The following is a 16,035-nucleotide window of genomic DNA, read 5'->3' on the forward strand; positions in this document are numbered from 1 at the left end:
GGGGGGGCCTGGGGGGGAGGGGGAGGGGAGAGGAGCGAGCTGCGGGGCGGGCAGGAGCAGACATTATTGGGACAACTGGCAAAATTTGAAGAAGGTATGTAAATTATAGTGTTGTACCAAAGATGTTAAATTTCCTGATTTTGAAAATAGTATTGTGGTATTTCAGGGTTAAGAGATGCCATGTCTACAATTTACTCTCAAACATACGAAATTTATGTATCTAGACTATTTTCTCTCTGTGCATGTGTATGTGTGTGTGTGTGTGTGTGTGTGTGTGTGTGGAAAATGACAAACCAAATAGGACAAAATATCTAGTAATTGACAAATCTGAGTGAAGAGTTCATTGTACTATTCTTGCAACATTTCTGTAAGTTTGAGATCATTTCAAAACAAAAAGTAAAAACAGCAAAATCTATTAGTAATCCTAAAAAAAAGAAAGAAAAGGACAGGCCCCGCTGACAGAGACTGGGAAGAAGGGGAGGAGGAAGGAAGGGCTGCAAATATCCTCATCTCCTAAGAAAGAGTACCAGTAACTTTTGGACCTAGAAGAGGGGTAAGGGTGCTCCTTGAAGTCAGAGAGCTCATCAGAACCAACCGTTACAGAACCATGTTGGGAGCTGGGTGAGGGAAATGAGGTGTGAATTAAGTTCTCACCCCCCATAAGAAGTCTATCAGGAACGATCTAATGTTGACCCATATGTAAACAGAGTGACTGGCAGAGCTGCCAGACTCAGCTGCGCCAACCGTGCATGGCGCCCCTCTCCAGAGGGCTCCATTCACTGCACTGTCACTGTAGATTTGTTTAGTTATGAAGAGAATTTTCTGGTGGATGTCCGTATAGTATCTGGAGGATGGGATGTCTTTCTGTTTCTCACAAAGCTGGCGGTCAGCTAGCACAGAACTGGTTGGATAGACATTTGGGGAACCACCACACAGGCAGAATGCATTAAAAGTGACCGCTCTGCGGTTGTGCCGTGCAGACCGGGAGGAGAGATAAGAGGAGAGGGTACAGCACAGGGCTATTGCTTTTCACTGTCTTTTCTGGACTATTTGATTTTTTCAAATCATGCGCACACAGTTCTTTAATTTTAAAATTTGAAAGTCATAATTAAAAACAAACACAAAAAAGCCCCAGATTGGCAGCACCTGGGATGTATGTCTCCAGGTACCCACCACCACCCCCGACTGCTTCGTTCGCTCATTTCCTTTAAGGTGCAAATAAAAGGTCTGCAGCCGCTCCATCAGCGGCCTGCGGGGGAAGCCCACCATTCACTCAGCCAGCGCCTCCCGAGACCCCGGGAGAGCGTCCCTCCGGGCAGGACCCTCCACTGCAACCTGTCTCTCTGAGAGCGCTTGGCTTTTACTCCACTGGTCGCCATCTTTCGTGCCCTCCAAAGCAGCACTAGCGCAAACTGCTGCTTGTGGGAAATTTTCCCTGGAGGTCAGAACATTTTGGAGACATAGGGTAGGACACAACTTCTAATTCAGTCATGAGATATCCCAGTTCCTAAGACCTAAGTCCTAAGACGGGCCCCTCCACGAGAATTTCTCACCTGCTCCGGCCCTCCGTGGGCCCCAGGCTCTGGCCGTGGTGCACAGGCTCCTTTCCTCCTCCGCTGCTTTCCCGGGTGTGGACTTGACTCTCAGCCTGGCTGCGTATTAGAAGCACCTGAGACCGGAAGTACCATCAAGGCTGGGCCCCACCCCCAGGGCAGGTTCTGGTATATTCAGCTCCGGGAGAGGCCAGGGTCTCTGTGACCGAAAGGGTCCCCAGGTGATTTTAATGTGTATCCAGAAGGAGAACCACTGCTCTGCTCTCTCTAGGTGCCAGAGAACAATCCCCAAATTCCTGGGGTTTTTTTTTGTTTTTTTAACTCTTTCCGGATCAAGCAGCCCCTCAAACGGCAGCCAGATTACAAATGAACATTCTTTCCCTTCCTTTTTTTTGTGTACGCACACATACGCAGGCCTTTAAAAAGTGGATCATACCACATATACTGTTCTGCATTTTGCTTTTCATCTGACATCCTTTTATATTGTAAGAATGATCTACATCATTAATCAAAGACCACATCGTATTCTTTTATTAAGCACATACCATAATTTGCTTAACCCTTGTCCTGTTGATGTCATTTGGTTTTTTCCTAATAGTTTGCTATTGCTAATTATGCTGCAGTGAGTATCCATGTGGGTATGCATCCTTCAAAACTTGTGCAGATATTTCCAGAGTGTAATCGCAAGGTCAGAGGATACCGTACATTCTCACCAACAGTTTGTTATAGCATCTCCTTTCCATACTCTTACCAACACCAAATATTATCAAATTCTCAATCTTTTTACTATTTGCTAACCTGCTAGGCAAAGAAAATAAAGGTGTTACATTGCTTCAGTTTGCATTTCTCTGATTACTAGTGAAGTTGAACATCTTTTTGTCTCTTTGTTAGTACTTTGTATTTAGCCTGTGAATGGCCTGTTTCATAGATTTTTTGATGACAATTAGTTTGGAAGATGCAATGTAATTCCTCCCCATATCTCTCTCTACTTCTTTTCTGCCCCATTATAATAGGTCTCCAATATTATTCATTTAATTCTTGATTTATTCAAAAGGATAGAGGGAAGCAGAGTATGCACAATTCAAAAGTTGAGAAAAACAGTGCAATTTATATGAAGATTTTAAATGTGTTTTTAGAAAGAGCATGGATCTGGGAGTGAGACATATCTGATTCACATCCTAGTCTGCCTCTGTCTAGCTGGGTGACTCTGGGGAATTTTACTTTCCTCACTGATCCCGGGTTTTGTGGGAAAAATAATCCACTTTGCCTAATCATGGTAATTAAGTAAGATAATGGGCGGAGCCTGGCACATAGTGCAGTACTCAATATGTGGTGCATATTATTATAACGTTATTACAACATTTGAATATTGGAATTCTTCCAGACTAGGCAAACTTACCGTGAGCTTCTCCATCCCATTTCTTACTCTTACCTCAACTACTGTCTAAGTCAGGCCGCCTAACCTTAGGTCCCTTCCCTCTGCCTCGCTGATGGAGTGGAGTATTGCTCTCTTCAAGGTTAAGGGTTTGAATTTCAAGTCTGCAAACCTGGGACATAGAAGAGGTGGAGGTAGCACCCAGGTGTGATTGAGCACTTCTCGGCCTGTGTGTTAGGAATGGGGCCTGGAGATGCAAGCAAACCCATTACCAGAGAAGGTGTCTCACTTTCCCCCTTGGTTAATTGTCAAGCCCGTGATTAATCCACAATCAAGAACTGACCTAGAGTCTGTCGTACAGAGTGAAGTAAGTCAGAAAGAGAAAAACAAATACTGTATGCTAACACATATATATATGGAATCTAAAACAAACAAACAAAATGGTTCTGAAGAACCTAGGGACAGGACAGGAATAAAGACGCAGATGTAGAGAATGGACTTGAGGACACGGGAAGGGGGAAGAGTAAGCTGGGACGACGTGAGAGAATGGCAGGGACATATATACACTACCAAATGTAAAATAGATAGCTAGTGGGAGCTGTATGGCACAGGGAGATCAGTTCAGTGTTTTGTGACCACCTAGAGGGGTGGGAGAGGGAGGGTGGGAGGGAGACGCAAGAGGGAGGGGATATGGGGATATATGTATACATATAGCTGATTCACTTTGTTATAAAGCAGAAACTAACACACCATTGTAAAGCAATTATACTCCAATAAAGATGTTAAAAAAAAAAACAAAAAAAGAACTGACCATGGTTCCAGTGGAAATACTTTCGCTTATAAGTAACAGACCCCGGGGACACTAAATAATAAGGAAAACTTAATATCTTGGATCACGAGAAGTCTGGAGGCAGGGCAGGGCCACAGTGGGTTCATTCAAGCAGTTCAGCAACACCCTCCAGAACCCAGTTCTTCCTATCCTTCCAGACTGCCATCTGCAGCTTGTTGCTTGTCCTGCATTGGCTCCCTCATGTCCCAAGGGGGCTGCTGCAGAAAGCTGCATCCAGAGACAGAGAAAAGGACTTTCTCCCCTTTTAAAGAGTGAAGAAACCTTTCTTACAAGCCTCCCAACAGACTATTCCTAACATCATATTGGCCCAAATTGAATCATCACATGCCCTCTGCCGAAAAAAAATCAGTGGCAATTAGTATTATTGATTTGGGCTACTCCGGGTCAGAGAGAAGCCGAGCCACTTCTGAAGCACGTGGCTGCCCAACACCTGAACAGAAGTTAGCAAGGAATAGGGAAGTGGCTGCTGCCACTCAACGGTGAATGACGATGATGATCAACAGGGTGTACGACTGCCACGGCTGTGCATATTAAAAGAGCTCACAAGGTGTATTTTAAATTAATATGCAAACCCTTCAGTTAATCAAATAATTAATATGCAAACCCTTCAGTTAATCAAATAATTAATATGCAAACCCTTCCGTTTGCATATTTTAAATTAATATGCAAACCCTTCAGTTACCAAGTTCGAACTTTGCAACCTAGAAACCTAGTATTACAAAGAAAGGGAAGTAATATTTCCTGTTATTTTTAAATCTAGGAGTATTACTTATGAGTAAATACCCAGCTTTTAAAGGAATAAGCTTTGAAGAATGAGCATTCATAGTCAATTCCCAAGCACATGGCATGGAGTGAGTTCTGCGTGGCTCCATCGGGATCTTAGGATAGAGGGCTCCCGGACAGGTGACCCAAATGGGGCAGACTGGGGGAGCCAAGACGGCCCTCCTAGGGTTGTTTCTCTGGCAGAGGCCTGCTGTCCAAGTCACCCGGTAAGCCTCATACCAAACACCTGGAATATAAAGATAGGGGGGCAGGGTGGGGGCCATATGGGGAGTGTAGTTCCAGAAAAGGAGTTCATTCTAAGAAATCCTTTAAAGATGCCCAGATCCCTGGGACCTGGGAGACCAAACTAATGCCATTTCTCCTGCTTCCTTCTCTGTCCTTCCTTCCAAAGCTGGCTCATCCTGAAGAGGAGAGATTTCAAATGTAACAGGGCACAGTCCTCCATGGGGGGCAAAACGGGAAACCTGTGGTGCCAAGGCCCGAGCTGGGAAGGGGATGAGTGAAGGCACAACTGTGGAGCCACCATGCTGTCTTGGCTCCTTTTAGAATGCTTCTGTGGGCCTGACCTTCTGGAGTGATTAACATTTCTGCACACGTAGTCCTATTGATACTATAGCCTTGTTCAGAAACTGAGTCTGTGGAAGAGGAAACACCAGGGCAGAGTTACCTGGGGTGAGGCTCCGGGGAGGGAGGGGCAGCCTGGAACACTGGTTTCTGTGGAGTGGGGTGGAGGGTGAGCTAGGGTGCTGCAGGGAGCTCCACCTGGGCTGCATTCTGGAGCCACCCGCCCATACCCCATACCTAGACCAATTATACCAGAACCTCAGGGAGTGGGCTGAGCAAGCTTCCAACTACCACCTCCAAGTTCTTAGAAATAGGTCTCTCAATGCATTACCCTAAGAATTTTGTTCCTAGTGCCACCTTGAATAATGTCATCAAGGGGTTTCATTCCCCTTCTGCCTATGCCCCCCACCCTAGATACCCTCTGTCTTGGACATGCAAATGGAGAGGATGGGGACCCTCAAAAGGCAGGTTTCTCCTCCTCTGCTCCATGACTGAGCTGAGGACCAAAGGCTCAGACTTGAGATCTCCAAGGCCCGTCTCTCCCACTGCCTTTCTGAGTGTCACTGTGCTTTTGGTATCTGATGAGGGAGCCCCTAATCATCCCACTTACCTCTGCTTCCTCTCTACGAAACAACAGAGCAAGCCCAGCCCTGTCTGCTAAGCTGAATAACTTGGGCAAAGTTGAGTGATAATCTCCCAAATTTAATGTCACCCTGAGGGTCACCAACTGATTTTCCAGTGTACCCTGACTCTGTCCTGTACCAGCTGTGTAACCTTGGACAAGTGTTTAACCTCTGTAAGTCTTGCTCCTCAATCACTGCAAAATAAATACTGTAGCACAGGATTGTTGAGAAGATCAGGGTCATCAGGATAGAGTTCAGAAAGCATTATCACAATGCCCAGAACACGGAAAGCACCTCAGAAATAGGAACAATCACTATTATTGTTTTATTGAAAGAAAACGGGCTTAGCGATTACTTTGTTAATTTGAGTAATAGTATACATTTCCAATATATTGATAGTAAAGCTATATTTTTTTAGAAAATACTCTAATTCATTCCCTCATTCTTCAAGCCGGCCCCATACCCCAGTAAATTCAAATTAGTGGGGCTTTTGTTATCCCCCTAGGGAAGCTCGTTTGCAGTCAGGCGCTGCCCCCCACCACCTGCTGCAATGTGGTATGTCTGAAGAGACCAGCAAATGACCCCAACATCTCCCAGTCCTGAGCCCCAGGATCCTGGGTCTTTGGTCACTTCTCTTTTTTTCCCCTTTTTAAAAAAATGTATTTGATTGAAGCATAGTTGATTTGCAATGTTGTGTTAATTTCTACTGTGCAGCAAAGCGATTCAGTTATACGTATATATACATTCTTTTTCATATCCTTCACATGTACGTGCTGGAGTCCGCCTCCACTGAACCTGCCCGTCTTCTCCCACAGGCTGTAAAGCGGTTCTTGAAACAGGAGTGCAAGTGTCATGGCGTGAGCGGCTCGTGTACCTTGAGGACCTGCTGGCTGGCCATGGCCGACTTCAGAAAAACGGGCGATTATCTCTGGCGGAAGTACAACGGAGCCATCCAAGTTGTCATGAACCAGGATGGCACTGGTTTCACTGTGGCTAACAAGAGGTTTAAAAAGCCGACGAAAAATGACCTCGTGTATTTTGAGAATTCTCCAGACTACTGTATCCGGGACAGAGATGCAGGTAAGTTCAAAACACTTTATTCACAGCACCTAATTCTTCCAACAATCAGCACTCTGCAATTTAAATGCAGAGTTAACATTTAAGTGCAGAGTTCTGTATTTTCCGCCTGCCAATCCTATAAGCGCAGTCTGCTGCCTGCAGGTTCAAAGCTCAGGTTCTTTATAATTCATATTTAAAGTGCACAGAGAGCTCTCCTAAGCACCTGGAGAAACTGGTTGATAATATGCAGATTCTGGAGAAATAGGAACCCAACAAGAATGCACATGGCAAAAAGTCAAAGTATGCAGATTAGCGAAATTCTTCAGCGTGCACAGAACTCTAATTAGTGGGTTAATGTCCATATGTATAGAAACACAGCATCTTTCCTGTGATTCTGAGGCTGAGAGGAGGACAGCTTTGTGCTGTATCTGCTGCCCCTTTAAATCCCACCTCTGCCACTGTGGAGAGGGTCCCAGGGATTTACAGTTAGGCTGTTCTGAAATCCTCCATACTTCACACTCCCTTGCTCTTTCCACAATGCTCAGAAAGTTGCCAAATACTTGAAAGCAAGAATTCATCCCCACTGGCTCAGCTGTCGGTGAGCAGTGAAAGAGGGCTGCTGCCTAAGAGGCAGTTCGTTTATTAAAGCCACACCCTTCCCTTGACGGCACCTTCTCTGTCCTGAACTCACTCAAAGAGCAGCTCCGTCAGCCTTAGCACAGCTGTTGCCACCTGTGGGTTTTATACGCGTGCTTTCCTCCACCTCTTGCCCCTCCTGGTCAGCACTGAACTCCTTGCTTAGCACAGTCCATGCAAAGACTCTGGTACAAAATAAGAATGAGTACAAGTCTCAGTGGAGAGGAGGTGATGGAGAGCCCACAGCCAGCTTGGCTGAAGCCAACTTTTCAGACTTAGTAGAAAGCAAGGGAATTCATTACCAGGAAAAACATCCTAGAATTCAAATTCTGAGTTTGTTTTTCATTCCAAAGTAATTGCAAAGGAAACAGTAAAACAGTGCAGACGTCAGCAGCTCCTATCACAGGTCTGACCAAGAGGCATGATTACCAGGGAATGTCACAAGAAGTCCAAAGCCTCTTCTTTGTCCCCGAGTGGTTGGATTTCCTTCATGGTTTGATGAGCTGGTTCTTTGCAGCACTGGAGCAAGTTTGTACATGCAGCCTCTGGATTAATAACTGCTGAGCGAAAGGGCCAGATGCTGTGCCCTGCTGCATTCCTCACATGCTTTGCGACCTCTAACAAGTCATCCTACCTGTCAGGCCAAAGTTTCGCCGAATCTCCAAGAAACCTGTGCGTTGGTACAGGAGGGTCCCAGAGGTCTGGGTCCCTCTCTGCCATTAACTAGCTGCTTAACCTCAGGCTCCTCAGACGGGCATGGGGCTGATGACATCAGGATCATTTTAGGAACTATGTACTGACTCCTGTGTGCCAGGTACTGGGCTAAGCCCATTGCACGCATGGTCTTATTTAATCCTTAGAGCCTCCCTATGACATCAGTGCATTGGAACTGATTACTGAAAAAAGAAAAGAAAAAAAAACGACTAAGAAGAGGGTGGCTCCTGGTTGATCAACACCAACCAAGAACCAAATTCACATCTTATTTTTTGAGATCAGATAAGCACCGTGGATATCATCATCCCTATCGTACAGATGAGAAAAGTGAATGACCGGCTCAAGATCTCATTGGTCTTGGAGGGGACGGATGTCCAGCTGTCTGACCCCAGAGCCTGTGCTCCTAACCCTAACACTGCAACTTGTCCTTACCTTTCTCCCAGGGCATGTATTATGTGAAAGGCCTGGTGAAGCAGGAACCTCATTTTAAACATAAGAGGACCTGCTTCCTCGGGGCATCTTTTCTGGTTTTTTGGATTGAAGCCGTTTGCACAGTGAAGCAAATGGTTATGCTTGATGAACATTTAACTGCTTCATAGATAGTCATTGAAATAAAGACCTTACTTTCTCTTCCCCACAAAGGAGACTTGGAATCAAACCCCTGCTGAGTCTTCAGGATACTAAGTTATTCCCGCACACTTTGCTTTTTCTACTGCCTGTATTAGAACACAATTCTGTTTCTCGATCCTAAAATAGCAGACACATCTGCAGCACCTGCCATGTGCTGGGCTTGATCTACATTCTCTCACTGAGTAAGGTGGGTATGTTATTATCCCACTTCATGGGAGGGGCAACTGAGGCTCTGACAGGCAGGCTATGGATTTTGCCCAAAGACTCTTGATGGGCATGAGGCAGAGTAGGGACTTGAGCCTGAGTCTCCGCACGCTTGTAACCATTTCACTCTGCCTCCCAATGCACCAGCCACTGGGCACACTGCTGCAGGTGTGGGCTTTCTGAGGGAGGCTATATAATTTACCCCCTCTCCTAATTTATTTCTGCTCTATTTTAGGCTTATTTTAGCTCCTCTGATTTAAAAAGATGTGAATTGGGTTCTGGGTTGGTGTTGATTAACCAGGAGCCACCTTACTATTTTTTAAGTAGCCAGTTCCATTGTTTTAGATCAGATTTCCACTAAGATTCCTAGGTTAGTCATAAATTGTCTGAACTACACTTAATGCCTTTATTTTTCTGCCTAGAAAAATGCCAGAGTCATCCATGAAAATTCGCAATATTTCTTTTGAATTCTGTTGACCATCGGATGATTCTTTTAGTGAAAATATGATTCAGGGCGTTTACTATCATGTAGAAAAAAGTTTGGATGGCTGACAGTATTTTTTTCATTGTTCATATTTGGACAAATAACACATACAAACAGCACACGTATGAGATGCAGATTTTCCCTGAGACAGCCTCCTTCAACCCGCATAGCTGCCAAGGGCCTTGTGCTGGTCTGTGTAAAGATGAGGCTTTCTCCTGGCCACTTTTTACTGGAAATTTCTGTAGTATGCAGTCTAGCAAGTCAGTCAGAGTGTGTGGTTCGGAATCTTCCTGGAGTAGCTCATAACTTCTGACCGTAGAGGCAGGGAGATGTGACAGAGTCTGAGACCTGTGAGAAGGGGAGATTCCTGAGCCCAACTCAGTGGCATTCCTTCTCCGGGCTCTGCGCCCTTGTTTGGGTCAGTGCTAACATCCTCTGGTGTATGTTAAAGAAGCACTCACAGTTAACGAGTCAAGACATCACTAAGGGAGTCTCTCCCTCACTAGGATCACACGACATCAGCAAAGACCTGTTCTCTGGTAAATGGAACATGTTCAAGATGGGTTACCATCAGAGGTATCCGGGCTCTAAGATAAGTCAGAAGTTTGCAGTAAAATTTAAATCAAATAATATATACATATATATATATATTCACTTGCTCTATTAAAATCGATATTAACTTTTCCCTAGATTACACCTCAAACTACCCACTCTGCTGTGTTGCAGTTATTTTGTTTTATCTTGCCTTTTTTATAAAAAAATATCATGCACATTTAATATTCAACTGATTGGGCACCTTCTCCTTGTCAGCACTTGGAAAAGCAATGATGGTGAGCAGGTTGAATATTGTCAAGTAATAGATATTTGGAATTGGCAGACTTTAGTCTTGCTAGTCAGCACCTGCTGCCTGTTCAAATTCGCTCATAATCTGACTGAAGTAAGCCGGCCTGTCATTTCGGTTTGAGGAGTGGATAAAGTCTGCAGGTCTAGTCCACTATTTTCCAAAGTGAGGGCCTCTTCAGAGACCTATTGAATCAGAATCTCAGGAAAATCCCTGAGATTCTCTATGCTTTTCAAACTCAAGCACATCAAAATTTGAAAAATCCATGATTTAGGTAGTCCATGGTTCCTGATTTTCCCGTAAGTATTAGGTAAGAAGAAATCCAGAGAGATTTTTTTTTTTTTAATACCTGATCTCTTACAAAGGAAAGAAAGCTTTTTTATTTGAGGAGCTCTAAATAAATGTCATTCAAAAATATCCCTGCCCTGACTTACCCAGTGTAAGAGGGTGTCCTTTCACATTAAGGCCCTGCGTTTTCTGGAACCCTCTTTTACTGGGAATAGCACACTGAAATGATCTCGGCCATCAAAGCTTCCATTGGAATTAGCTTGACAGAGATCAGCAAGTCAGCCCGTTAGAGAAGTCCTGAAATGGTGATACCAGGACTAGTGAATTTGGTGAGAATTATAGAAGGGTGAGTCAAGACCCTAGGGTATTCCTGGGTGAGGACAGACCCAGACCTCAGGTGAGGAAAGGTGATGGGAACTTTGGGTGAATTCCTACTGAGAATCAGGCCGTGGGCTAAAAGCTCTATGTGTATTTTCTCTGAATCTTCACAGCTGTTACCTCCATTTACAGAGAAGGAAACAGAGCCTCTGAAAAGTTAACTTGCCCAAGATTTCATGGCCTGTGATAAACAAAACAAAATAAATAAAGTCAAACCCCAAATCTATACTTTTCTCACTTTACTTCCTGAAATTTGATGGTAGTGCCTGGGGGGCTGTGTAATAAAGAGGCAGCACGAGGACACAGAACATAATGGGATGAGGTGCCCACAAAGCAGGGAGGTGGGAGGTGGAGAGACTTCACCCACGTCTAGCTCAGGTTGCCTAGGAGCCCCTTTCAATGACAAGCCCTTCCAGAGTGTTAGTGTCTTCAGTTGCTCCTAAGAAATGATAAGCTCAAAACCTGATTAAGGAAGATTTTCTTATGGCAACAATAATAACAAAAGACATTTTCTCCCAGTCTTCAGTTGAAGAAGGGGAGTGCTCTGATGTTCAACTATAAATACTCCCCCGAGAAGATTCGGAGAGCAGGTACAGCCATGTGATGCTGTGCATGTGACATTTTGCAGGCCAAACTAGAGGGCAGACCTAGCAACTGGGCTTTCTGGGAAGGGTGGTTCTGTGGTTATCTTCTCTGGTTATTTCCCCAGGCATCTGTAAATCAAAGAAACCCTTAAGTTAGAGATAGGTGCATCGCTAACTAAGGAATGCTGCTGTGCTCTCCAGGGAAGCGTCTGCACCTAATCACAGGCCACTTTCACTGGTTATTTTGTAAAAACCCTGACCTGGCCCAGAGGTCACCCTGAGGTCTCTTCTCCCACTGTAGAAAACAAGCAACCCTCCGCCTCTTGTCCAGTCAAGTACAAAAAAGCAAGTGGAGTTCAACAGTTGTTTAACTTGTTGCTGAAAACCTGATACAGGTTTCCCTCACTGTCTGGAAGTAGAGCCTTCCCATGGAACCTTTCGTAAGCCGAAATAGTATAAAGCAAATAAGCAATTACCTTAGGATACATCTTGCTAATAGATGCACAAGATAAATTGAGATAAAGCACAATACCTCACAGACTCCTTTCAAAGTGATGGCGCCCTGATGCTGAGATGCTGTGTGGGTCCTGAGGAGCTTGATGGGGGGTCACCCCTGCTGCTCAGGTTTGTGCTGCCTCTCTAACAGCTTGCTGCAAAAACAAACGCTGAGTGCTTTGTTCACTTTTCGCCTTTTTTTGTAAAAGCGAAAATTCTCTTGGGATTTCTTCCAGTTAGCCAAAAAAACAAAAAAACAAACCAAAAAAACAGGTACCAATGTAGGTCTTTCGTAAAAGTGAAATGCTCGAAGTGAACTTTCTCACCATCGGGGGTTACCTGTACCTGGCTGAGAGCTGCAGGCTGTGAATGATGTAAGACCTCCCTCGGGTATCACGGTTTTTTCCACAGTAATCATCTTTAGCAAACAGCTCAGTACCAAAGGAACACACAACTCCAACCACGGCTTACAGAGTTTGGTGTTCTAGACCTGCCCTGTGGTGTGGTCTGGTTTGCAGAACCTCTGAATGCTGTGCTTGTGACCTGATGAAAAACAAGGGAACACCATGTCAGCCAATAGCAGTGGGTGGACCTTGTTTTTTTTTTTAACATCTTTATTGGAGTATAATTGCTTTACAATGGTGTGTTAGTTTCTGCTTTATAACAAAGTGAATCAGTTATACATATACATATGTTCCCATATCTCTTCCCTCTTGCGTCGCCCACCCTCCCACGCTCCCTCTCCCACCCCTCTAGGTGGTAACAAAGCACGGAACTGATCTCCCTGTGCCATGCGGCTGCTTCCCACTAGCTATCTATTTTACGTTTGATAGTGTATATATGTCCATGCCACTCTCTCACTTTGTCACCGCTTACTCTTCCCCCTCCCCATATCCTCAAGTCCATTCTCTAGTAGGACTGTGTCTTTATTCCCGTCTTACCCCTAGGTTCTTCATGACCTTTTTTTTTTCCTTAGATTCCATACATATGTGTTAGCGTACGGTATTTGTTTTTCTCTTTCTGACTTACTTCACTCTGTATGACACACTCTAGGTCCATCCACCTCACTACAAATAACTCAATTTTGTTTCTTTTTATGGCTGAGTAATATTCCATTGTATATATGTGCCACATCTTCCTTATCCATTCATCCGATGATGGACACTTAGGTTGCTTCCATCTCCTGGCTATTGTAAATAGAGCTGCAATGAACATTTTGGTATATGACTCTTTTTGAATTATGGTTTTCTCAGGGTATATGCCCAGTAGTGGGATTGCTGGGTCGTATGGTAGTTCTACTTGTAGCTTTTTAAGGAACCTCCATACTGTTTTCCATAGTGGCTGTATCAATTTACATTCCCACAAGCAGTGCAAGAGTGTTCCCTTTTCTCCACACCCTCTTCAGCATTTATTGTTTCTAAATTTTTTGATGGTGGCCATTCTGACCGGTGTGAGATGATATCTCATTGTAGTTTTGATTTGCATTTCTCTAATGATTGTGCTTGTTGACAATCTGTATATGTTCTTTGGAGAAATATCTATTTAGGTCTTCTGGCCATTTTTGGATTGGGTTGTTTGTTTTTTTGTTATTGAGCTGCATGAGCTGCTTATAAATTTTGGAGATTAATCCTTTGTCAGTTGCTTCATTTGAAAATATTTTCTCCCATTCTGAGGGTTGTCTTTTGGTCTTGTTTATGGTTTCCTTTGCTGTGCAAAAGCTTTTAAGTTGCATTAGGTCCCATTTGTTTGTTTTTATTTCCATTTCTCTAGGAGGTGGGTCAAAAAGGATCTTGCTCTGATTTATGTCATAGAGTGTTCTGCCTATGTTTTCCTCTAAGAGTTTGATAGTTTCTGGCCTTACATTTAGATCTTTAATCCATTTTGAGCTTATTTTTGTGTATGGTGTTAGGGAGTGTTCTGATCTCATACTTTTACATGTACCTGTCCAGTTTTCCCAGCACCACTTATTGAAGAGGCTGTCTTTTCTCCACTGTACATTCTTGCCTCATTTTTCAAAGATAAGGTGACCATATGTGCGTGGGTTTATCTCTGGGCTTTCTATCCTGTTCTATTGATCTATCTTTCTGTTTTTGTGCCAGTACCATACTGTCTTGATTACTGTAGTTTTGTAGTATAGTCTGAAGTCAGGGAGCCTGATTCCTCCAGCTCCATTTTTCGTTCTCAAGATTGCTTTGGCTATTCGGGGTCTTTTGTGTTTCCATACAAATTGTGAAATTTTTTGTTCTAGTTCTGTGAAAAATGCCAGTGGTAGTTTGATAGGGATTGCATTGAATCTATAGATTGCTTTGGGTAGTAGAGTCATTTTCACAATGTTGATTCTTCCAATCCAAGAACATGGTATATCTCTCCATCTGTTTGTATTTTAATTTCTTTTATCAGTGTCTTATAATTTTCTGCATACAGGTCTTTTGTCTCCTTAGGTAGGTTTATTCCTAGATATTTTATTCTTTTTGTTGCAATGGACCTTGTTTTGATACTAAATGTACAATTCCCACCAGGACACCTGAGCTCCCTCATCTTGTCATGGAACAAATATTTATTAAGCCTCTTCTATATGCCAGAAACTACAGTAAGCCCCAGGAATGCAAAAATGAGGTAGACAGACTCGGTCCTTGCCCTCGTGGTTTCATAGGTCTCCTCGTCCTTGTGGAGGAGCCACGTGGGTGACAGGCAAGGAGACTCAGGCTAGGTGCTGGGGAACCCTGCCTGGACAGGAATGTGATTTTCTTAGGTTTCAGTCCTCACTCCATTGCACTATTACAAGGTCTTACCTTACATTTGTCACTTTGAAAAGTAAAGAATCAGTTATCCATTCCTTTCTGTGTTGAGCTTTATTGTAGAAATTTCATGAGCTGATACCTCAAAAGTGCTAGAACAGGAAAGAATGATAGGAAAAATGTATTGGTGAGGCTCCTAAGTCACCATTTTTCCTGTCTGTCCCACTGGATTCTGATTCCATGATGGCAGGAACTATATGTCTGTTCACCACTGAATCCCTGGCATCTAGTACATAAACATGTGTTGAATTGAATTAAATGGCAAGCTATAAACAACATAAAATATGTTCATCATATTAGCTGGATTCTTATATTGGTGCAGTGTCATAGCTTAAAGATAACTTTACCTTCCTTTGACAGGTAATTACTAAGCATGTCTTCACTCATCACTGATTACTTTATAATACACAGCCTGTGAAAATTCCCACTTAAGCTTAAGTGTTAAATGGAATTTTTCCTCATATTCAAGTGCATTAGTGGGGCATTTACAGAGCTTAAGATGCTGCTGGCTGCCCATTTCCTTGGATGAGATCAAAGGTCTCAAATAAATGCAGCAGCAGACTCTATCTGTTGCTTTTAGCTGCCACCACATACTCAGTTCTTTTACTCTTTGGGGGGGCCTTTTTCATTTACTGTTATCAGTGGGATTACTGGGTAGTTCATCTGATTTCATTGTTAACATAGCAGAATACTTTTTACCTCCAGTGCTATTTTATGTTATAGGCATGATCTATAAATCTGCATTACCTTTTGGAATATAGATTTGCTAGAATTACTATACTTTTAGGATACACTAAAAAGTACCCTAATTTGAATTAGTTGAAAGTAACAATCAGATTGAATTTGTGAAAAATTTTTTTAAAAAGGGAAGTTTTTTCTTTCAAAAGAAAGAAAATTGCAGACAAAAAAGATTTTATTTTCTTATTTTGAAATCTTTGACATAATTTAACTACTAACAACAAAGGATTTACCAAATAGACATCCTTTACTTTTTCGGAAAATAGAAAACAATTATCTCTAATTACCATATTAATGTGTTGCAAGCAAAAGAATGTTTAAGTACTTTAAAATAATGTATTTGCTTACTTCCTTTAAGCTTTCCCCCTGAAACCTATTTTGTGCTAGTGTGGTAAATCTCCTTTTTAAAATATGCAAATTTCATATTCCTAGGGAAAG

General features: G+C 43.2%; 1 protein-coding gene across 1 annotated transcript in view; it reads left to right on the top strand.

Annotated features, from left to right (window-relative positions):
* Positions 1 to 16,035, top strand: part of WNT2 (Wnt family member 2) — a 45,987-nt gene that overhangs the window by 19,769 nt on the left and 10,183 nt on the right. The window contains exon 4 of the mRNA XM_007450773.1: positions 6,564 to 6,828. Coding sequence (XP_007450835.1) covers positions 6,564 to 6,828 — 265 coding nt within the window. The remainder of the gene's footprint in view (positions 1 to 6,563; positions 6,829 to 16,035) is intronic.

Source organism: Lipotes vexillifer, unplaced genomic scaffold (genome assembly GCF_000442215.2).
Source record: "Lipotes vexillifer unplaced genomic scaffold, Lipotes_vexillifer_v1.1 scaffold314, whole genome shotgun sequence".
Taxonomy (NCBI): domain Eukaryota; kingdom Metazoa; phylum Chordata; class Mammalia; order Artiodactyla; family Lipotidae; genus Lipotes; species Lipotes vexillifer.